Raw genomic sequence first — 24,732 nt, forward strand, 5'->3', positions numbered from 1 at the left:
CCAATGACAATTTCAGCCAGAATTGTTTCATCACATTGTTGGCAGTATTTTATATCATCTCTTTTTTTTTTTCAGTCTTTCTCAAATCGAGAGCAAAAATGGTATTTCTCAGTTTCTCAAACTGAGAAGTGAAAATGGTTTTCATTTTTAATTACTAGCCAAGTTGATCATTCTTCTTCAGTCTATTATTTAATTATATTTGCTGGGAGGGCTATTTTTAGTTCAATTTTTTCTTGACTTGTAGTTAGAATACGGGGTAGAATCCATTCTTTTTGAATGAGCTGGTGTTCATGTTTCTGAACTAATAGGCAACTATTACTAGAAACATTTTATCCAAGATGTTGAAATGCTCTGTCTGGAGGACTGTGATGCCCTTCTAATGCACATAGTCCTCTGTGAGCCTCTCAACCACTTTTCGTGCATGGATTTCACACCCAGGTGTATGGCCAGTAGCCACAGGACGATTCTGATACTATAATTAAAATAGCCTAATCCAATAAGGAAACTTCCTTGAACATGTTTTCCTCGTGGTATTATTCTATGTGAGGTTTGTATTGGGATTCTACTACTTTCACAAAACTCTAGGGGAGTTCAGTGGTTTCAAAACTCACCTGTGCTAAGATGACATCCAAATCTCTGAACCTGCATGTTTTTGGCCAAGTCAACATATGGGAAAATAAATAAATATTGGCTTTGTGTTTGGGTTGGTTAGGAGAGGCAAAAGGAATTGGGGGGCTATGGTACAGATGGACATAGTAAGATGCAGAGCTAAGAATGAGCATGGAGACCATCACAAAGATACAGAGAGAAAAAAAGAGCCCCAGAAGTAAAGACTCACTGAATCAAACAGAAATCCAGAAGGACAAAGGGGTACAGAAGAACATGATGTGACAGCATAATTTTCCAGATTTAAAATGCTGCTACTAAAGGCTTTCATTTTTTTTTAAGATTTTATTTATGTATTCATGAGAGACACACAGAGAGAAGCAAAGACCTAGGCAGAGGGAGAACCAGGCTCCATGCAGGAGCCGCATGTAGGACTCGATCCCAGGACCCTGGGATCACGACCTGAGCCAAAGGCAGACACTCAACCACTGAGCCACCCAGGTGCCTCCTACTAAAGGCTTTTAAAGATGTATATATTTTTTGCTACCATGAGTGTAAGTGGTGACTCTGGCTTTTTCAATTCTACTGGCTCCTTTGTTTAAGAGGAATTTGTCTAGGATTGCAGTATTCCTGGGTCCGGATTACACCTGCTTTCCACAAGACAGCATTGGCCTCTTCCATTAGAGGTGGTTTCACCTTTCAAGTTGGAATGCTGACTGATATTACAATTTTAGTCTATGCCCAAAGCTAGAGTACAGAGAGTTTGTTTAACGTTCAGAAGCACACGCACATGTACATGCGTGCACACACAAATATTTCAGCTACAGTATAATATCAAAACTTATTTAATATATAAGAAATTTCTGTAAGTAACTAGTACAATATAGACCAGGTATCTTTCTCTTCCACTATATAATGGTGCAGGCATGGGATGTAAATGCTCCAGAGGATTATAATTAACATTAATAATTAACAAAAGCCTTAAATATATCTCTTTAAAATATCAGATGCTCAATTGATCTTCGGCAGAGGAAACAGTTGGATTTTCCAACCAATGCCAAGATGGCGTTATTGATTAAAGGAAACTCTATAGACTTTAAATGTGGGACAGACAGGTTGTGGGGTGGACACTGTATTGTCATTTGGGGACCTGTTTGAATCCTTGTCCAAGTAGAAGATTCCATTTCCATATTGGCATTTTTCCCCTTGCAAAAATTTTGTATTAGATATGTAATTCAAAAGCTATTTGGAACAGAAAATTTGGGGTTGAAAATTTAATTTTATTTTTTTTTAATTTTTATTTATTTATGATAGTCACACAGAGGGGGGGGGGGGGCAGAGACACAGGCAAAGGGAGAAGCAGGCTCCATGCACCGGGAGCCCGATGTGGGATTCGATCCTGGGTCTCCAGGATCGCGCCCTGGGCCAAAGGCAGGCGCCAAACCGCTGTGCCACCCAGGGATCCCGGGGTTGAAAATTTTAATGTAGGACACTAAGGATCAAATGGTCACATTGGCGTTAAAATAAGATTTGCGGGCAGCCTGGGTGGTTCAGCGGTTTAGTGCCGCCTTTGGCCCAGTGCGTGATCCTGGAGACTCAGGATCGAGTCCTACGTCGGGCTCCCTGCGTGGAGCCTGCTTCTCCCTCTGCCTCTCTCTCATTCATATTCTCTCTCTCTCTCTCTCTCTCTGTTTCTCATGAATAAATAAATAAAATCTTTTTAAAAAATAAAAATAAATTAAGTTTTGCAATACGTAGTGGTTTTTTTAAAAGATGAGAGAGAGAGAGAGAGAGAGAGAACAAGCCAGGGGTGGGGGGAGAGGCAGAGGGAGAAGCAGACTCCCCGTGGAGCAGGGAGCCGGACGCAGGGACTCGATACCAGGACCCAGAGTTCATGACCTGAGCTGAAGGTAGATGCTTAACCAACTGAGACACCCAGGTGGTGCCCCTGTGATTACATCAGTTTTTGTGTAGAAATGCATTCAGATGAAGCCACCAGGGTAAGCTCTTTGCAGAATGAGCTGCTCTTCATCCTCCGCAGATGAACTAATCTACTTGTCTGCATTCTTTCCGGCTAGCAACAATGATTCATTGAGGATACTTACATGCCAGGTCTTCTCTCAGGTGCTGGGGATAAAACAGGAAACAAAAGAAGTAAGATCCCTGCCCTCACATAGCTCATAATCTAGTGAAGATGATTACACAATAAATAACCAATGAATTAAGCAAATACCTACCTACCTACCTACATACATACATACAAAATACTGCCAGTGGTGAGTTGTCCATGGAAAATAAAATAGAGGGAGGTGATGGAGAAGAGTCAAGGAATGCCTCTTCCTTAGAGATGAGGTATCAGCTGAGACACGAGATATTGAACATGTAAATATTAGGGAGAAAAGTATTATAGGAGATGGGAACAGTTGATGCCAAGCCTCTATGTTAGGAACGAGTTTGGGGATCCCTGTGTGGCTCAGCAATTTAGCACCTGCCTTTGGCCTGGGGTGTGATCCTGGAGTCCCGGGATCAAGTCCCACATCGGGCTCCCTGCATGGAGCCTGCTTCTCCCTCTGCCTCTGTCTCTGCCTCTCTCTCTCTCTCTCTCTCTGTCTCTCATGAATAAATAAATAAAATCTTTTTTTTAAAAAAAGGAACGAGTTTGACATGTTCAAAAAACAGAAAGTCAATATGGCTGGAGTGAAATGAGCAAGGGCTAGTAAGACAAGATAGGTAGGCGAGGATGAGGTCCTATGGGGCCTTGTAAGTGAAACAATGGTGGGATCACCTCTCTGCAGTGTAACTCACTGGGGGATTTGAAACAGGCAGGTGCCATGAATTTGATTTTGTTTTAAAAGCTATTCTGTGCTTTGTAAATTGGAAAATCAAAGAAGCAAGAGTGGAAGCAGTTGCAAGGCTATCGCAATAGTCCAAATGAGAAATGGTGTCATCTTACACCAAGGTGGTGGTAGGAGAGGTGCTAACAATTGTATTCAGGTAGAATTGACCCACCAATGTAGTGATCAGAGGATGAGGTGGTCGGGGAAAAAAGAGAATCGAGCATGATTCTTGAATTTTGTCCTGAACAACTGGGTGCATTGTGGTGCCAGTGATGAAATGGAAAAGACTGGAAATGAACAGATTTGGGGGAGGAGACTCAAGAGATCTGTTTGAGATATGTTAAGTTTGAGATGATTATTAAATAGCTAGAGGCACTGTTTTTTTTAATAATAAATTTATTTTTTATTGGTGTTCAATTTACCAACATACAGAACAACACCCAGTGCTCATCCCGTCAAGTGCCCCCCTCAGTACCCGTCACCCATTCTCCCCCACCCCCAGCCCTTCTCCCCTTCCATCACCCCTAGTTCGTTTCCCAGAGTTAGGAGTCTTTATGTTCTGTCTCCCTTTCTGATATTTCCTACCCATTTCTTCTCCCTTCCCTTCTATTCCCTTTCACTATTATTTATATTCCCCAAATAAATGAGAACATATAATGTTTGTCCTTCTCCGATTGACTTACTTCACTCAGCATAATACCCTCCAGTTCCATCCACGTTGAAGCAAATGGTGGGTATTTGTCATTTCTAATGGCTGAGGAATATTCCATTGTATACATAGACCACAGCTTCTTTATCCATTCATCTTTCGATGGACACCGAGGCTCCTTCCACAGTTTGGCTATTGTGGACATTGCTGCTATAAACATTGGGGTGCAGGTGACCCCGCGTTTCACTGCATCTGTATCTTTGGGGTAAATCCCCAGCAGTGCAATTGCTGGGTCGTAGGGCAGGTCTTTTTTTAACTCTTTGAGGAACCTCCACACAGTTTTCCAGAGTGGCTGCACCAGTTCACGTTCCCACCAACAGTGTAAGAGGGTTCCCTTTTCTCCGCATCCTCTCCAACATTTGTGGTTTCCTGCTTTGTTAATTTTCCCCATTCTCACTGGTGTGAGGTGGTATCTCATTGTGGTTTTGATTTGTATTTCCCTGATGGCAAGTGATGCGGAGCATTTTCTCATGTGCATGTTGGCCATGTCTATGTCTTCCTCTGTGAGATTTCTGTTCATGTCTTTTGCCCATTTCATGATTGGATTGTTTGTTTCTTTGGTGTTCAGTTTAAGAAGTTCTTTATAGATCTTGGAAACTAGCCCTTTATCTGATACGTCATTTGCAACAATCTTCTTTCTCCCATTCTGTAGTGGAGGCACTGTTAAGTAGGCAATTTATATATCAAGCTTGAAGTTTCAAGGCTATGGGATTAAGTGAGATCGCCTGGGAATGCTTTAAAAAAATTAAACAAAAAGGGGTGCCTCGGTGGCTCAGTCAGTTAAGTGTCTGCCTTTGGCTCAGGTCATGATCTCAGGGTCCTGGGATCGAGCCCCGCATCAGGCTCTCTGCTCAGTGGAGCGTCTGCTTCTCCCTCCCCCTCTGCCTGCAGCTCCCCCTGCTTGTGCTCTCTCTCTTTCTCTGTCAAATAAATAAATAAAATCCTTAACAAACAAATAAAGAAACAAAAAAGAGGTTCAAGAACTGAGTCCTGGGGCTCTCCAACATTTAGAGATTGGAAAGAAGAGAAGGATCCAGCAAAGCATCTGAGAAGGAGCACTGAGTCAGGGAGAGGAAGAAACCCAAGGAAGTTAGTTATGTGGCCCAGAAACAAAGTGAAGACAGTGAGTCAGGGAAGACAAGACCAAAAGTTGCTAAGAGAACAAGTAATTTAAGGACAGAGACTTGACTGATTGGATTTGGCAACATGAAAATCACTGGTGATCTTGACAAGAGCAGTCTAGGAGGAATGGTAGGGATGAAGGCCTGACTGGAGTCAGGTGGGGAAATAGAGGCAAGGAATGTAGATAATTCTTTGAAGAAGTGCAATGAAGGGATGCAGAGGGGAGGAGTTAGAGGCAGAAGGAGATGTTGGGTCCCAGTGAAGGGTTTTTGAAGATGGGAGATGCCAAAGCGTGTTTGTGCACTGATGACCATGATCCAGGAGAGAGGGAGCAATTGACAATGTGGGAGAGAAGTACAGGTATCAGGGGACCAAACCTTGGAAGGAATGGGGTCCAAACAGAGTGGGGGAATGTTGGTTTCTTTAAAGAAGCTGCATCACTTAGGTCATAAGCAGTAAAGCAGTGTATATAGGCACAGGTGAAGGTGTCTGTGCATTTATTGGGAAAAGATGAATGAGTTCAATAAAAAATGAAGCAGAGTCATCAGCTGCAAAGGGCTGGGTGGGTGGTGTCATGTAAGGAAGTTTAAGAAAAAGTATGAAGTAGCCATTTTCGACAGTGAGAAAGTACATCCTAAAGTTCAAAAGCATCATTCATTTAATTGCATGAAGGTATCTGTCAAATACAATGGTCTTAATATTAGCAAGGAGATATTCAAATATTTCTGGTGATGACTAATCAAAAGATACTGCTTAGATTGCACTAAGTCTGACAAAAATGCTATCAACAGAGGAAAAAAACTGCTTTACTTCTTCTCTGCTGTGGTCAGTGGGCATTCATCCAGGTCCTGATATAATTTATCCAATTACTTTGTCACAGGTTGAAAAGAAGATAGTTTAAGACTGGGCCATTTTTTGTGTGTGTGATGCACAATCTGAAAGAAATATTAAAACCTAGGAAGGTATGCTAATATTGTAAGACATGGCCTATAGATAAATCATCTATACTGAATCAAAAGTTGATGAGATGCTATGAAAAGCTTTTAGTTGTCAGTCAGTGTTTGTAAGGAGAGGAAGTGAAGGAGAAGTAGAGGCATAATTAAATTCCAAGCCCAGCCTGCCTATCACCAGATAGCAACAGCAGGCCCAGGATATGCAAATAATTTTGCACACATAATCTTTGCATTAACTCAGAAGTTCCTTGCCCAAGATTATACAGTACCTAAGAGACCAGGGGGTTGGGACTTAATTCTTCTAATTTCAAAGCCAAATACTTCCCAAAGATGTTGGACTCATGTATTCACCAAACAGATATTGTTGGGTATTTGCCATGCAACAGGTGATGCACCGAGTACCTTGCAACCCAGGACTTCTCAGTGAGATTTAGAGTATAATTTTCCCTAAAAAGAATTGAATCTAATAACCATGTAAGTAATTTCATCTAAATTCCATTTGAGGCCTTATCTTCATAAACACTGCCAGCTCACCAGCTTATTTTGGCTTTCCGTTAAGTCTTTTCTCAAGCCACAAGCTGGGTTTTGTCCAGAACTGGAGAGGTTTCAACCAATCTCTGATATATTTGTCTGAAATAACAGGAAAAACCTCTTGTAGGGCATTGATGGGATGAGGTACTAGGAAAACTCAAGGATGAATCCGCGGCTTTAGAGTTGACTCCTAGGTAGGTGACTGGACCCAAGTCATAAGGCAGAAAAAAAAAAAGAAAGACAGAAACCCTGGGGAAAATGGATAGGATTTGATCATTCATTAGTTTCAGGTTTGTCAATTAGCTTTACATTGTAACTCTGATGAAAACTAGGGATTAGTGGTTTGGTGAAGAGCCCTGCTATGGATCAGGGAAAGCCATTTGTGAAGCCACACTAAGAGCTGAGGTATCAGGGAGGATCCAGGAAAACTTTGCCATCTATTGAAGCCACATCCTTGTTAATGAGACGAAGCCCAGAAAGTAGCTTATAACAGAGGTTCTATACTGGTAGCTCTCAGGCCACGTCTATTATAATTTGGGAATGGCTCTCCAGTGTTTTGAAAGTTGATTTAAGTGCTTTTGTTCAAGGCACACAATACAGTCTTCATATCTCCACAGCCCTTGGCCCTGGCTGTTGTTTACATCTGCCCGCTTCACACATTACCTACTGCCCTGCTCCCCACTGTTTTTAGATTTTCAATCCCTGACTTAGAACGAAAAGTAAAGGCAAGATCTTGCCAGAACCTCAATATCTGTTACTAACTGAGAAATAAACCCAGGCAATGTAACTTCCAGGGGTAGAAGTAGTTTATCTTAGAGCACTTAGGAATGTGCAAGAAAAGAAGCTGTGGTCTATGTATACAATGGAATATATTCCTCAGCCATTAGACATGATGAATACCCACCATTTGCTTTGACGTGGAGGGAACTGGAGGGTATTATGCTGAGTGAAATAAGTCAATCGGAGGAGGACAAACATTATATGGTCCCATTCATGGGGAATATAAAAAATAGTGAAAGGGATTAACGGGGAAAGGAGAGAAAATGAGTGGGAAATATCAGAGAGGGTGAGAGAACACGAGAGACTCCTAACTCTGGGAAACGAACAAGGGGTAGTGGAAGGGGAGGTGGCCGGGGGGTGGGGGTGACTGGGTGACGGGCACTGAGGGGGGCACTTGACGGGATGAGCACTGGGTGTTATACTATATGTTGGCAAATCGAACTCCAATAAAAAATACACACACAAAAAAAGGAATGTGCAAGAAAATATTTGTAGCCACATCAGCAAGTACTTTTTCTTAGGAAGGCAGAGGCCATGGGACCCCTGGGTGGCTCAGTGTTTGAGCATCTTCCTTTGGTCCAGGGCCTGATCCTGGAGACCCGGGATCAAGTCCCACATCAGGCTTCCTGCGAGGAGCCTGCTTCTCCCTCTGCCTGTGTCTCTCGTGAATAAATAAAATCTTAAAAAAATATATCCTATAGGATCTTGTCTTTCTTTCTTCTTCTTTTTTTTTTTTGAGGGCAAATTCCTGAACCCTAGAGATTACTGACTCTCCCTGGTGATGGAAGATGTATTATGTCTCTTCAGCTCTATGCTGGAGAAACCGACCTTGAGCTGGGATGATAAAGCAGGGAAAGTTAGCTCCAAGGCTAAGGTGTTAAAACGGCTTCTAAGAAAACATACCTTTGCCCTAATCCCCTCCCAGCAGCACAGGTCACCTCACACTCCCCACAGGACTCTGATCTTGATGGTGTGTGCCAGCAGAGCCATACCTTTCGCTTTTTTTTCTTTCCTTTTTTAAGATTTTTATTTATTTACTAGAGAGAGAAGTGGTGGGGAGGGGCAGAGGGAGAAAGAGAAGCAGACTCCTAACTAAGCAGAGATCCCGATATGGGGCTCAATCCCAGGACCTTGAGATCATGAGCCCAAGGCAGATGGTTAACCGACTGAACCACCCAGGGACCCTCCTTTTCTTTTTCTTTCTTTCTTTCTTTCTTTCTTTCTTTCTTTCTTTCTTTCTTTCTTTCTTTCTTTCTTTTTCTTTCTTTCTTTCTTTTTCTTTCTTCTTTTTAAAGATTTTATTTATTTATCCATAAGAGACAGAGAGAGAGAGAGGTAGAGACACAGGCAGAGGGAGAAGCAGGCTTGCTGCAAGGGGCCCGATGTGGAACTCTATCCCAGTACTCCGGGATCACGACCTGAGCTGAAGGCAGACGCTCAACCACTGAGCCACCCAGGTGCCCCCCCCTTTTCTTTATTACTCCTTACTTACCTATTTGGAATTCTGCACACAAGATCTGTTCCAGTTGAGCCAATAAAAAAAATATGCATGAGGATGGTAGCTGTATGTTGTCTCCCTATTTTGGCAAGAAGAGTGACACTCAATCCCCAGTGACCATTACAGGAGCAGTGTCAGCTTGCACACTGCTACCTCCATGTCACCCTCAAACCACAGATGATACTTCTGGTCATGTGTACTGTGCAGTTTAGCATGCATGTACACATCTGCACACTCCTATGTGGGTCTAGGTCTACACAATCTCGGGATGGGACTTATAGCCTTAACATGAGTCAGGTTGGATTTAAAACAAAACAACAAAAAAACAAAAACAGAATGGGAATCTGGGTGGCTCACTTGGGTCTACCTCCAGCTCAGGTCATGATCCTGGAGTCCTGGGATCTAGCCCTGCATCAGGCTGCCTGCTCAGTGAGGAGTCTGCTGTTCCCTCTCCCTCAGCCTGCAGGGCTGCAGCTATCCCTACTGTGCACTCTCTCTCTCTCTCTCAAATAAATAAATAAATAAATAAATAAATAAATAAATACAAGCTTAAAAAAAAGAACAAAAACCCATACTTGGCCTGTAACATTGAGGTCAATGTTTTAATTCCAGAACTGCTTCCTCCATGCCTTTGACTTCTATTTGAAAGTGATTGTTAAGATCTAAATGGACACATTTTCCTACCACTCATTTCTGAGTGGCCCATTTCTGGTTGAGTTCACACTCTTGCCTTGCTACCATGTTTCCTTCCCTCCTGGCCTGAGTGCCCAGAGACCAGGAGCACCTGAGCTGGCAGGATGAAACTTCTCATATCTGGGTGTGCCATGGCTTTTTTTAAAAAAAGATTTTATTTATTTATTCATGAGAGACACAGACAGAGAGACAGAGACATAGGCAAAGGGAGAAGGAGAAGCAGGCTCCCTGTGGGGAGCCTGATGGGGGACTCAATTCCAGGACCCCAGGATCATGCCCTGAGCCAAAGGCAATAACTCAGCCACTGAGCCACCCAGGCATCCCTGTGCTGTGGCTTTTCCTTGGCACTGAGAGAGGCAATGAGATTCCAAAGGCAGAATTTTTCTCAGGAAGTTGAGTAGTTTCATAAATGGCGTTGACAGTCGTTTAAATTTGAGTAGAGTTCAATGAGAGATTTAATGTTAGACATTCTAAAAATAGTATGGAATTTATACAAAGCATGGAAATTGTCTAACATTGGCAAAGCTAACTTCTTAACTCATATCTCAGAAAGTTTCATTCATCACCTCGGTTCTAGGTGACTGATGCACCTTGATTATTATTTACTGCTCTGTGTTGAATGCAGCAAGGATTGCTCTCTATTATGCTTCTTACAGCTCAAAGGCTGAAACTTAGATCCTTAAGCTCTCTTATCATGACACTCACCCAACTGCTCACGTAACACCTGTTTGGACTAGTGCCCCATTTCTCAGGTCCCCAAATAGCACCGCTTCTCTCCTCTCCACTTTACCCCTGCCAACATGCCAGAGCTCCTTGGCACATAAATGCCAGACTGGCCTGGTCATCTAGGGCTTTTATCCCCATGTTATCCCAAAGTAAGTTCAATTAACAGTGATATTACCTTACCATGGAAGATAAAATTTCTTGTGTGTATTAGTTTGCTGGCGCTACTGTAACAAAATACCACAGGCCAGGTAGTTTAAAACAACAGAAATATATTGCCTGTAAGTGGGAACTCCCAAATCAAGGTGTCCACAGGGTGGTTCCTTTTGAGAACTAGGAGGGAAAATGTGTCCCGTGCCTTTCTCTTAGCTTCTGGTTGGTCGTTGCAGTCTTTGTCATTTCCTTGGCCTTCAGAGGCTTCACCCTGACCTCTGCCTTCATTATCACATGGTCTTCTCTGCGTGTGCATGCCTATCACCAGATTTTCCCTTTTTATAAGGGACTCCAGTCATACTGGTTTAGGTCTCAACCTAATGACCTCATTTTAACTCTATTACCTCCCTTACAACCCTATCTCCAAAATGATTGCCACAAGTCTAGTTAACATCCACCATATATAGTTACAAAAACTTTTTTCTTATGATGAGAATTTTTAAGATCTACTCTTAGCAAGTTCCAATATCAATATGATGTTATTAATTATGGTCACCATGTTGTATATTACATCCTCGTGACTTATTTATTTTAAAACTGGAGGTTTGTACCTTCTGACCACTTGGTTTAACTTTTTTTCCAGAATTTTCTTATTATGAAAATTTTCAGAGAACTATACAGTCAACACTCACGTACCAACCAACTAGATTCTATAGTTAACAGTTTTGCTGAATTTGATTTTTTCCATTGTAACCATCTATCCATCTCTCTCTTTATCAATCCCTCATTTTTTGATGCATTTCAGAGTAAGTCACAGACATCAGGACCTTTTGCCCAAAACTACCTGAGCACACCTATCCTTAACCAGCTTTGTTTACAAATTTGTGTCATCCTTGTGCAGGGGCCATGCTAATGTTCTCTGTATTGGTCCAATATTAGTATATCTGCTACCCAAGTGAGCACTAACCAGCTTTGTTTAAATCAGTGTTTCTTTGTTCCCCATAAGCACAAAAGACACGTTTTTGTTTGATTTTATTTATTTATTAGAGAGAGAGAGCATGAGCATCATGGCATCCTATGATTACCTTCTATACTTAAAAAACAGGTTTTTTTTAAGTATTTAATTTCTATCCTAATGATTGGATATATCTCAGGAAAATTGTTCTTACCAGTCTAACATTGCTAGTAGTAATTATTGATTCCATAGCAGTAATCTTTTAAATTTTTGAAGATAAGTAAATATAAATCCTTGTTTTCTGTTACTATTTTCTGATATAAATTAGTATTAAAACATTTCTGGGGCACTTGGCTGGCTCAGTTGGCAGAGCACGTGATTCTTGATCTCAGAGTCATGAGTTCAAGCCCCATGTTGGGCTTAGAGATCACTTAAAATTTTTTTAAATTTAATCTGAGAATTATGCTTGATAATAATGATTGTTGAGATCCCAATTATAACTTATTAAAGATTCTATAATTATTCATCACTATTGATTAGTTGGTTGGTTGATTGACTGATTTGAGTTCCAGTATAATTAATGTATGGTATTCCGCTAGTTTCAGGAGTGTAATATAGTGATTCAATAATTCTGTGCATTTTTACACAGTGCTTGTCATAAGTGTACTCTTAATCCCCTTATTTATATGTATTCTATGGAATTTCCCAAAAGGATTTGAGGCAGGTGAATTAAAAGTTTAGTTTTCTATAATAAAGTTTGTGCATTATAATCTTCATTTAAAAAACTGAGAAAACAAACCTGTAATTTCTGGGTTTGCATTTATTTTTCATGGGCTTCCATGTTGAGGTAAAGTAAAAACAAAGTTTGTCCACCTCTGTTACAATATACAGAAGCTATCCCACTCTTTTTCAACAAAAAAGGGTAAAGACAAAAGCTTGATTATGAAATAAGATTTATGAAGATTGCTGACATTTTAGGAAAATGTAACCATTTACATATAAAGGCATGATGAAGAAACAATTTTTATGGCTTTAGACATATTCTGAAAGGCCTTGGAAGCAATGTTATTCTAGTGTCATCCGGAGAAAGGTTTCTATGGAAACTCACAAACGCTTGATGTTTTTTATTCTTTTCAATAGCATAAATCATCCCATGGCCTGAGGCTTTCGTAAAGGTCTCCTTTACTTTAGAAGCAATTGTCATTTGTTTTTTCTGTTATATGTTTTGTCTATCTTAGAGAAAACAAAGCAAAGAGCTTCCAAGAAGGCTTGGAATCTATCTTTTTCATATTTGTGAGCAAGATGTGAGTAGTCCAATTCTAGACTTTGCTTCTCAGTGATCCAAATGGCAGTACTCGTTGGTATGCTTGGTTTATGTCATGTTGCCTCTATTTTCCAAAAAGTTGTGATTGGTGTGTTCTCAGGAAAGAGAAGTCGGTCTGTACCTAAGGAGAAAGAACTGTTCGGCCAAAGCACTTAAGCAATAATTCAGGAGAGCTGACCTTGAGGGCACTGCATTTTTCCAGAAGCTTTCAGATCATCCTGTAACGATATGGTTTCAGGACTTTGGGCACTGACAGGCTGCAGGTGATTTTTATCCATGTATTCTTTCCAAGAGAAGGAATAAAGATATATTTTAATTTTAAAATTTGGTATGCTTGGAGAATTTTATTTAACATAGGCCATTGTATATTATAGGAAGTTATGTGACTAATGAAAAACACATAGCACATAGAAATAGAACTGGATTTTAGATCTAGCCCAGCCATAGCTGGTTGTATAATGCTGAGTGAGCCTTTGAATCTCTCTCAGCCTCCAGTTTTTAATCTAAAAAACAGGAATAATAATGCCAGCCTCAGAGGTCATGTTAAGGACTGAATGTTTGTGAATATAGGAAACTACAGTGCAGTACAAATGTAAAATGATTAATATTATCAGTTGGCTCTTTCTTTCCAGTTCTTTCTCTTTGAAAACGCCAAAGTATCCTTTACCTTTTTTTTTTTTTTTGAGATTTATCTGTTTATTTGAGAGAGAGAGAGTGCAAGCAGGGAGGGAGAGAGAGAGACAGAGAAGCAGACTCCATGCTGAGCATGAAGTCCGACGCGGGGCATGATCTCCTGACCCTGCGTCATCACCTGAGCCAAAACCAAGAGTCAGATGTTCAACCGACTAAGCCACCCAGATGCACCTCTTTATCATTTCTGGTATGACCAGAGGAAATCAGTTTCAGTGTGTGCAAATATTTTAGTTTCTTATACTATATTAAATATACTATGTTTACATAGACACCATTGCAGCCATTTATTTATTTATTGACTAATTAAATGTCATCTTTGTTGAGGGTGTTAAATGAATCCATTCCATAATCGCACAAGTGCCAACTGTGTCCTAGCTTTGAGGAGACAAAGAACAGATAATTAAATTCTTATCATTCAGGAAAGAAGTTTTCTGAGTTTCAAGGCCACAGCATAATCTGTTCAGGCAATGCCCTGCACGATGTTGCTGGCCTGATGCAGGGACAGAGAGTGCGATCCAGCCCACTTTCTGCCAACCAAGCCATTTGCACCGAGGTGCCCTGGCTTCTCCTAAAGGAAAGATGCCATTTTGAAACTTACCTGCAGGGTGTGTGCCTCTTCCTGTAATTTACACAAAGGCCCTGATGCTTGTACGGTCGGTGATGTTTAATGCAAGGCTCTCAGTGTTTCACCCTTTAGTATGAGGATGGCTGCTGGGATGTTCGTTATCTGGAGTCAGAGTGCCTGGATTTGAATACTGCTCTGCCACTTGTTAGCTGTGTGACCTTGGGCACATTACTTGGCCTCTCTGCACCTCATGTTCTATATCTACCCACTTCGTAGAGTTGTTGAAAGGATAAATTCTTTTTTTTAAAGATTTTATTTATTTATTCATGAGAGACACACAGAGAGAGGCAGAGACACAGGCAGAGGGAGAAGCAGGCTCCCTGTGGGGAGCCCAATGCGGGACTTGATCCCAGGACCCCAGGGATCACACCCTGAGCCAAAGGCAGATGCCCAACCACTGAGCCACCCAGGTACCCCAAAAGGATAAATTCTTATATGTAAAACACTTGGAATAGAACTGGCATACAGTCAGTGCTCAAAGTGTTAGCTGTTTTGTGCTGTCTTACGTGCCTCTCCTCTCTGTGCTGAAAAGTTCAGCAATTAACAACTGAATTCCATCTACAAATACCACTTTCCTGTAATGAATTCATTTCACAAAGGGAATATTTTCATCTTACCCCAGGCCCTTTGTGGTGTGTGTGTGTGTGTGTGCGTGTGTGTGTATTTGTGTTAAATAACTAAAAGGCATTCTCTTTAGTGACATCAAAGAATCCCAGTTCTTTGATCAGAAGGTCACTTGGTTGTTTCTAGAATTTTCTTATAAAACCATTCCTTTGTCAGAAGTGACAGAGGTATCGAGGGCTATCTACATATTTTTGGCTTTCATCCTTCCTGGGGGAATGCTTATATCTCTTACCAGGGTTATAAGGTTAGAGATGCTTTGAGGTACAGCGACTTTCTTTGTCAATTTTGGTTAACATGATACTTTTTTGGAGGGTGGGTAGCTTTAGACTGAGAAAAAAAATCCTTCCATGGTATTGAAGTACCGATGTTTCATAATGTTTTTTTTCTTTTTTTAAAAAAAGATTTTATTTATTCATGAGAGACACAGACACAGAGAGAGAGAGAGGCAGAGACACAGGCAGAGGGAGAAGCAGGCTCCATGCAGGGAGCCTGATGTGGGACTCGATCCCGGGTCTCCAGGATCACACCCTGAGCTGAAGGCAGGCGCTAAACCACTGAGCCACCCAGGGATCCCAGTAATGTTTTCAAAACAATTAGCTTTGCATTTAAAAACTCTGAAAAAAGTTTTGTTAAATATTGGGTTTTGACATGGAGGGCATGAGCCAGATTCACAAAGCAAAGCATGAGGCAAGTGGTGATTATGATTTTTCTCTTCCCTCCCCATCCTAAACCCTCCAATGCTTCTAAGACACCTTGAAGAAACCCCTTTTGTTACCAGTACTTTCTAGTCTCCTGCATCATCTAACTCTTGGGTCTTTTTCTGTGACACAAAAACTTGGAAGCATCAAATGCTAATAATGCAGTGCGCCACTGATTTTTAGATATTTAAAATAAGTTCCATGTCTAATCCAAACTGAGGGCTCCAGATAATCGAGCTAGTCATCATTTTAATGAAACTTTCTTCCAAATAAACTGCCTGAGAAGAAGGATGCCGTATTTTTATGATTTCATGGCATTAGGCATTAGTCCATTATTACTCGGGTGTGCCGTGCTATTCATCATTCATCCAAGGAAGACTCTTTGAGCCAAAATACCACGGACACTGCACCATCTGGAGTCAACAAATGAGCTGATCTTATCAGGGGCCTGTCAGGGGCTCAGAGGGGCTGCTTCTGAATGTGCCAATGATGATTCGTTTGTAAAATATTAATTGATCCTGCATGTTAATCTCCGGTTTAATTAACTTTTTAAAAGTACAAAGCGATTATAAGCTCGCTCCTAAATTAGTCTGCAAAGTTAAATAACCATTTAAGAGAAAAACTGACACTTTAAGGGTCTTGTATTTAGATGGAGAGCAAAACGCTTTTGGATACTTTGCATCAATCAGTGTAATAGGGTCACTGTATTTTTAATTTTTCCTCTTTGGTCCAAGGGTGGCGGCTAAGAGTTCGGGTTTGGGGCTGAACTCTGACCCGGCCATTTACCGAGTGTGTAATCAATGGCAAGTCAGTGAATGTCTCCAAACCTCCATTTCTTTTCTTTTTAAAATGAGAATAATAATACCTCTTCTCATTGTGAAGACCAGACAAGCTTTGCTTGCAAAATGCTTCGCACAGAGCAAAACAAGTGCCCGATGCTTTACGACGGCAGCCGTTACTACTGTGAATATTTTCTTTTTAAAAAACTGCTATTGTTTTTTAACTTGTGTCCGGAAATGGTTGTGTAAGTGTTTAAACAGTTCCAGTCACGTTGTCTAGTGTTTTTCGGGCAAATGTATGTCTGCTGCTTTCTGATTTGGGGTGTTTTTTTTTTTCTTTTTTTTCACCATGGTATTGCATTTTAAGATTCCCAGACTTCCCAGAATGGATCATCCCTCCTATTTTTGTTCTATGGCAAAATGCATTAAAAGTTTCCAACAACAACTGGCAGGCGAGTGAACTCTTGAGAAATGACCTTGTTGTAAGCTGGGGTGGCTTTGCTTATTCTTCCATCAGTGAAACCATCATCCTTCCCCTAGTCACCAGTGAGGAACCTCTGGAGAGCTACTGCTTAATTTATTTTTTAAAGATTTTATTTATTTGAGAGAGAGAGAGAGAGAGAGAGAGCAAGTGCACAAGCAGGGGGAGGGGCAAAGGGAGAGGGAGAAGCAGACTCCCCTCGGGGCAGGGAGCCTGATGAGGGACTCGATCCCAGGACCCCTAGATCATGACCTGAGCCGAAGGCAGACGCCCAACCACTGAGCCACCCAGGCGCCCCCTTAATCACCTCCTGACCAGATTCCCAAGTCCTCAGCTTCTTAGGTCCCTTGAAATTCCCTCCTCCTAAACTGCAGTGACTTCCTTAAGCCCCCCAAACTTGGACCAATCATTTTTCAAATCAGTTTTTGCCAATTGATACCCAAGAAGCAATGGAAAACTGCCCCCCCCCACCCCTGTGACTGTTAGACCAGTTATAAAGTATTTCCAGCCACATATTTTCATGTTGCCCTATTTAAAGATATTTTTATAATTTTCTGTATATGACTTTTTAAGGCACATGGGCACAGAGAAGTCTCTATTGTATGGTCTGATAAGACCTTGCTTGTTTTAATAACTGCTCATGTTTAGCATCAGATACTACTGAGTAACTGCGCGGACCAAAAGACAGTGCCTTTTGTAGAATAGAAAATGCTAGTGTGCATGGGCAATGTTGTAATTCATTCTGAATCCCTTTGTTTAAGCCTCAGCACGCTTAGCGGGTCCGTCTGAATTCCCTGATAACAGCGGTTACTATGGCTGCATGTTATTTCATATTTCATTTGTCGAACTGATGCTGATAAGAGAAATGGCATTGAATTGTCTGCAGTTTTGAATCTAAATAGAAATGTTTAAAAAATAAATAGAAATATTTTCCTTTTTTTTCCTCGTGAAGGTAAAACTAGCACTGGAGTTTAAAAAAAAAATCCAAACGGTATCTTTCCAAATGATCCGATTGTGCAGTGCTGTGCACACTGTGTGTGGGTGGCCGAGGACTTTGGGACCCTTACCCTGCCGCCAGCTAAAAGCCCTGCCCCGCCTCCAAGGACAGGGCTTGGAGAGACAGATGAACTCAAATAATGAAATGTCAGATCGGCCTCTTTTAAAAAATGAGTTTCCTCTTTTAGGATAGCTGATAGACAGTGAACGAAGCCTCAGCTTCTTGCTATGGCTTTGGCGGTGGGCTAGTATTTTATGTTATACGGATTCTTATCAAACCACAAGATACAAGTGTGTTTTAAAAACAAGTTGAGCCAAATAAAGTGAACTATCTTTTGAAATGTAATTTCCCCCTGGAGCAGAAATTGAAAGATGTGATCTCTGAAGATGATGGCTCTGAGTCCCCGTGAAATGCAGTACGTGTGGTTACAAACTCTGACCCTAGAGTGAAGCTGCCTGGCTCTGCCTGCTGGCTCCTTGTGGGATCTTGCGTGTTTAAGTGTCCTCGGCCCTAAAACGAGATCAATAGTACCTCTTCTGAATGGGTTGTTGTTGTGACAGTTCACTGAATTAGTATAACACTTAGAACGGTGTCTCAAATGTAGTGAGCATCCAATGAATATTAGTTCTTTTTATAGGAATCTCTCTCTCTCTCTTTTTGCACTGGGGGGGGGGGTGTCTAAAAATCCCAGAACTCTTATCTTTAAAAGACAAGATGGAAGCTGTTTTCATTTGTCTGTAAGGCCCAGTGTCTTGGCGTTTTCTTGATTTTGTTTGATCTCATAAGGCAAATGATGAAGGTGATTAGAACTGAGGAACTTCAGTCATCATGGTAAGAGCTCCAGAGTTCTCCAGTCTGAGAACAATCTTACTGGACTCTGTAAGCCTGGTTTTGAAGATGCAAGATTTTAAGATCTCTGTTGTCAAAAACTACACCTAGAATGTACTTATGCCAAAAGCAAAATATATGGACTCTATAGTAAGCTTTGTACTTCGTCAAAACTCATTGAAGTCGTTGAATAAAGTTTATCGTATGTAAGTTTTCCTCAATAAAATGAGGATAGAGGTTGAGTTAAATTCATGGTGGTGAGAATGTGTAGGCATTTTTTTACTACATTAATAATTAAATGAATGAATGCATGGGATCATTGCATTCTTTGGTGATGGGTCACGTGCGGAACTAGGACACATAGGAGATTGAATTTTATGTCCTTGGTTTTGAAACTTTACATCACCTTCCAGAAGTTTGCATTAATACAGAATTTAACAGTAAATTCTAGGTCCTCTCAGATGCTTTGAAAGCCTGCTTTTCTCCTGACTTACCAGTTTTTCAGATTTACCTTGAGGATGAAGTCAATGGCTACATTTGGTCCAGTGCCTACTGGGGCTTATCCATTTCTCTGAAGTGTGGCCTTGTGTTTTTTCATTTGTGTTGTCAGATATGTAGTCATGCAACTTAGTCCTTAGAGATAAGACATGTTGGTATAGTGACCAAAGATTTTTTTTATGATTTGAGACATTCCCAAAAATTAAATCTCTTTTGTTCTTACTTGAAATAGCACTTGGTTTCTCAGCCTTGGAATCTGGGCCTCTACTGAGAAACCCTAGCCACCTGTAAGGTGTAGTAACAGTAAGCCATGTGTGTGAGCCAACAGGGACTTTTCTCATCGGCATCAACGTGAGGCGCTTACCTGGAGTCACTGTGCAGTGTTTGACTGTGATTTCTTATTGTATTTTCCCCCAGGCATGGCAGCAGCCAAACTTCTGCATGATTTTGGCCTGAACGTGGTTGTTCTGGAGGCCCGGGACCGAGTGGGAGGCAGGACTTACACCATCAGGGTAAGACATTAAGGATGAGGATGAAGAAATGTGGGACTGAAGCTGGGTATTTTTTTTCTTTTCTAAAAGTCTTGAATTTCATTAGACTCTTGTTAAGAGAGTGGAAATTACTTCGAAACATTCTCCACAGCCTCTCTCTCTTTTTAAAGATTTTATTTATTTATTTATTTATTCATGAGTGACACACAGAGAGAGGCAGAGACACAGGCAAAAGGAGAAGCAGGCTCCCTGTGGAGAGCCTGATGCAGGACTCGATCCCAGGACCCCAGGATCATGCCCTGAGCCAAGGCAGACACTCAACCACTGAGCCACCCAGGCGTCCCACAGCCTCTCTCTCAATTTGTTACTGTTTCCAATATTTTCTTCTGTCTCTCTCTCTTTAAAAAAAAAAGATTTTATTTGTTTATTCATGAGAGACACAGAGAAAGGCAGAGACATAGGCAGAGGGAGAAGCAGTCTCCCTGTGAGAAGCCTGATGTGGGACTCAGTCCCAGGACCCCAGGATCACGACCTGAGCCAAAGGCAGACACTCAACCACTGAGCCACCCAGGCGTCCCTTCTGTCTCTTTTCTAACTTCATGATGCTTGGCACTTGCCCAATGGCACCAGTAAGGAGGTGCTTGGAATACGTCAGTGAATAAAATAAAGATTCCCATCTTTGTGAAACTTCTGTTATCTTTGGGAGCGTGGTGGAGTGGTGGAGCTAGATGACAAATGGACAAACAACAGGAAAGGAGGGTCTTCTACCTGACTAATAGGTATTTGATTATGCTTGGACACCTTCAGACATAGGGAGGTTTTCTAGTTCCTTCTTCAAGGATCGGTCCTTAGTCATTGGAAGTGAAGCTGATAGATGTGTAACCATATAGAAAACTTGCCTATAAACATATAAGAGCAATATCTAAGGTTCAATTTATGGCCAAATGTTCCCTCATGCTATCTTTCAAATGTCTGGATTAACCACATAAGAAGTGATTGTTTGGTTTTCTCTAGCATTTAAGTGTCTCAAAATTTGCCTGAACTACTAAATAAAGAGAAATTTAACCACTAATTCATAGCTTACAAATTCAAGGCACTAAAAACCAAACCATGATATGGTATATATTGTGAGTGATGGGGTTCAGAAGTCTGTTGCCTATTTAAAGTTCAATCCAGTTTGTTTTAAGGTAAAGAATGGTTTAATAACTAAGTCATGTGAATGAAAACAAAATCCCATTTTCCATGGATACACCTCAAGGTGTGTCTATAACATGTGAAATGCCAATTTGCTTATTTGCTCTTTTTTCTGTCTTAGGAAAAAGATTTTCACAACTATTTTTATTTTTTTTTTCTGTGGGAAAACAGAACCAAAAGGTTAAATATTTGGACCTTGGAGGATCTTATGTTGGGCCAACTCAGAATCGTATCTTAAGGTTAGCCAAGGAGCTAGGATTGGAGACCTACAAAGTGAATGAAGTAGAGCGTCTCATCCATCATGTAAAGGTAAGCCTGGGCCAGCCTTTGAAGGGTTTGAAGACTTCTCTATGGGTCTTTCCATATGTGAATTGCAGATCTTTCACTCAGAGAATCTACTGCATTCCTGAATGATGCACATGTATTTTATACATGTATTTCAACCATTCTGAGATTCACTGTCATCAAAGGGTAATTGGGTGGGAATTCTAACCTGTTTAGGAAGGCTACTGACAAAGTGGTATTGCCCATTTGGCACAAAGTTTGACAAAACTAATAAGGAAAAAATGTTTGTAATTGATTTATTAATGCCACTATTTAAATACCTGGGCTCTTTCATGTGTCATAAAAACTTGTGTACAGCTTTATAAATGCTGCCCTAGACTTCATATTATGAAAAGTGTAATATGCCTAATGTAATATTTTGAAATTTTGTCATTGTATCCTATATATCATCTAAGATTACTGTTCTTTGGAGATTCACATAAAAGTGGCCCAAGTCCCAAATTCCATCTTTGGATTGATGGAGAAGTTCCATTGACCTCCCCAAAATTTCTGAGGTTACTGGGTCTGTCCTTCCCATGATCATTTGTGGCTCACGGTTCCTGCTTCCATGACACCTATGCTCATTCATGTCTTATAGCCTGTGTCTCTTGTCTTCCCTTTGCTCCATGCCAACCTGTGTTCAAATTCACCTCTTTTTTTTTAAGGATTTTATTTATTCATGTGAGACAGAGAGAGAGGCAGAGACATAGGCAGAGGGAGAAGCAGGCTCGCTGCAAGGATCCCAGGACCCCGGGATCACAACCTGAGACAAAGGCAGACATTCAACCACTGAGCTACCCACGTGGCCCCAAATTCACCACTTTATCTTTATTTTCTTCAGAACAACCCAAGCATATGTGGGCAACAAACTTGACTGACATGTCGAGCAATGGGAGTGGAGGGTTTCACTGCAGAAACACAAATAGCTTAGAATTGAATATGAGACATTCTTACTCTAATGAGCTCTTAGACCAGTGAGCCCCCTGGGGACTTCTCACTGGCCACACTTTGTGCATCCAAGTCACTCACCACGTTGCTGTCTTCAGGGTCTTCTCATATCTTCCTGATCCTTATTTTCCCAGCATCTTCGTCTTGGTCCAAAAAGTCACTATTGTTCTCTGACAAACAGAGAGTCACCTACTCTGGGTCCCTCCCCGGAGTCCCATGGGGAACTGGCAGAGGTTTTAAACTTCAGCTTTCCCTCTTTTCCATACTTGCCTTTGCAGGTGGAAGTGAGCAGTACAGAGACATACTTCTCACCTGTAGAAATCATCCCTTTAGTAGACAGAAGAAACCAGGAGTAGTCCATTTTAATTTACACTAACAATGTAGACTCCCTTATATTATTTGTGAATGATAATATCAAGAAGGACAAATAGCAGATTGTACATTATGAATCATTTAATAAAACAGGAAATAAAAATCATCTAACTTGGTACAATGAGGTAAAAGGTTTCCTTCATTTATACATAAATGTTTTGGTTGACCTTCAGATTTTGTTTTATAAGCCTTTTCACCTTGCTTCCATCTGTGTCTAGCAGAAAAAGAGGCACATGAATTAGAAATGAAAATGTAGCATTGTGATAGCGCAATTTGTTGAACATCAATCAACAAGCTTCGTAAACATCCTTCATTGGATTCCTTGCTTTTAAATGTAGGTCACGTTGACCAATTTCTTTGTCCTCCTTGTCCTAATATGGAAGACGCAGAGACTGACTTCCCAGAACACTAGGATCGCTTTTAGATTTTTCCAGACAAAGGAGATGACTAGAGATTATATTCCTTTCTATGTCTTTGTGTGTGCCGGGTTTCTTGGCAGTCAGAAGCTATGCCCAGGATGCTGTGTTCTTCTGGTTATCTTACGGCTGACGTTAAGTTCCTTATTTGAAAGAGATTGCTCGCAGTCATCAATTGCGGAAATGATGTTACACTGAAATAATTTTTCAGAGTGATGGCCACATGTGCTGCTTTCCTAGACGATTTCAAATAATCTATGTGCGGCTAAGGAAAAAAAATTAAAATAATTAAGCAGTATCTCTGACCCGATATCGGGTAAATACGTATGCCCGTATAAAATATAATGCTCCTTATAAAATTTCAGATAAATGTTGTTGCTTTTTAATTATTACAAAAGGAAAAATATAATTAGAAAAGATGAGTAAAGAAAAGCAATTTAAAGACCCTTCCATAATCCTAGCTAGAGAAAGTCACCGGAAAATATTCTCTTGGTTCATAGTTTTTCATATTCCTGTACTGCTATTTCCTGACCTCTACTGGAGGAAATGAGAAACATCAGTATGCTTAAAAATATCGGATACATATGCATATATGTATATATATTTGGTACACTGACTTACTCTGGAATTAATTCTCACTACCAAGACCACTGAAACACTAATGAGGCTATGAAATAAAGGTCTTTTTCAGTCTCGATAGAGGCGCTCATTTGACCTCCTGTGGCCAATTCCAGATAATAAATAATGATAAAGACCTGATGCCTAATAAGTTCTCCCAAAACTAAGCATTTGTCCTCCACTCTCATCACCTCTATGAGCCTGCTCACATGTCATTTTTCTTCTTTTTAACCGGTGAAAAGCATTCTGGATGGCTGTGTCTGTTTCTGGAATTAATGATAACAACTCTGGTGTTCTATTTCCTTCTACCTACCAAAGAATGTAGTTCAGAAATTTGTCTCTGTCATGGTAGGCAGTGCTGTAGGCATTTGGACACTACTCTCTATTGCCTATTTCAGTAACTACTGCTTGGTGCAAACTACAGTTCGTGCAAATATATAATATATTTGTGTCTTTTTTCATCAGCCGCCCCATGTGTATTTCCTTTTTTTTTTTTTAAGATTTTGTTGATTTTTTCATAAGAGACACACAGAGAGAGGCAGAGACATAGGCAGAAGGAGAAGCATGCTCCCCGTCGGGAACCCAATGTGGGACTTGATCCCAGGACCCCGAGACCATGACCTGAGCCAAAGGTAGATGCTCAACCACGGAGCCACCCAAGCGCCCCCCCCCCAACATGTATTTCTTTTTCTTTTTTATGATAGTCACAGAGAGAGAGAGAGAGAGGCAGAGACATAGGCAGAGGGAGAAGCAGGCTCCATGCACCGGGAGCCCAATGTGGGATTCGATCCCGGGTCTCCAGGATCGCGCCCTGGGCCAAAGGCAGGCGCCAAACCGCTGCGCCACCCAGGGATCCCCCCCGACACATGTATTTCTTAACCCAAAAACTGAGAATATCACTAATGCCACTTACCATATTGTCAGATTCTTCTATTCAAATCAGTCTGTTCAAGGAATCTGCTTTTTAAATTTTTTACCTGGTCGTTCATGGAAGACAGTTTTGTGGGCAGATTTAATAACATAAGGCTGAGGAACTTGAACTTGCTGGTCAGAAGTGAAACTAATGGAATGGAGCTACTCATAAGGGGGGGAAGGTCCGGTAGCTCCTGATGGACTAGCTCTCTGAAGGAAGGGTGTCTTTCTTAAGAAATGATGACTCCCTTGGGGCACCTGGGTGGCTCAGTCGGTTAAGCATCCCAGTGTCCTGGGATCGAGCCTTGCATCAGGCTCCCTGTTCAGCTCCCTTCTCCCTCTGCCTGCTG

The 24,732-nt window shown here is 41.1% G+C and overlaps 1 protein-coding gene and 1 non-coding gene across 2 annotated transcripts in view; one reads left to right on the plus strand and one right to left on the minus strand.

The window, feature by feature from the left end:
* The window catches only part of MAOB (monoamine oxidase B), a 118,332-nt gene that overhangs the window by 21,838 nt on the left and 71,762 nt on the right, over window positions 1–24,732 (plus strand). Inside the window, exons 2-3 of the mRNA XM_077890271.1 lie at window positions 19,525–19,619; window positions 20,964–21,101. Of these exons, the coding sequence (XP_077746397.1) occupies window positions 19,525–19,619; window positions 20,964–21,101 (233 nt within the window). The remainder of the gene's footprint in view (window positions 1–19,524; window positions 19,620–20,963; window positions 21,102–24,732) is intronic.
* Window positions 11,462–11,568, minus strand: LOC144309275 (U6 spliceosomal RNA). Its single transcript, XR_013375331.1, has one exon. It is a non-coding gene; the product is annotated as a U6 spliceosomal RNA (small nuclear RNA).

The sequence above is a fragment of the Canis aureus genome, chromosome X (assembly GCF_053574225.1).
Source record: "Canis aureus isolate CA01 chromosome X, VMU_Caureus_v.1.0, whole genome shotgun sequence".
NCBI lineage: Eukaryota > Metazoa > Chordata > Mammalia > Carnivora > Canidae > Canis > Canis aureus.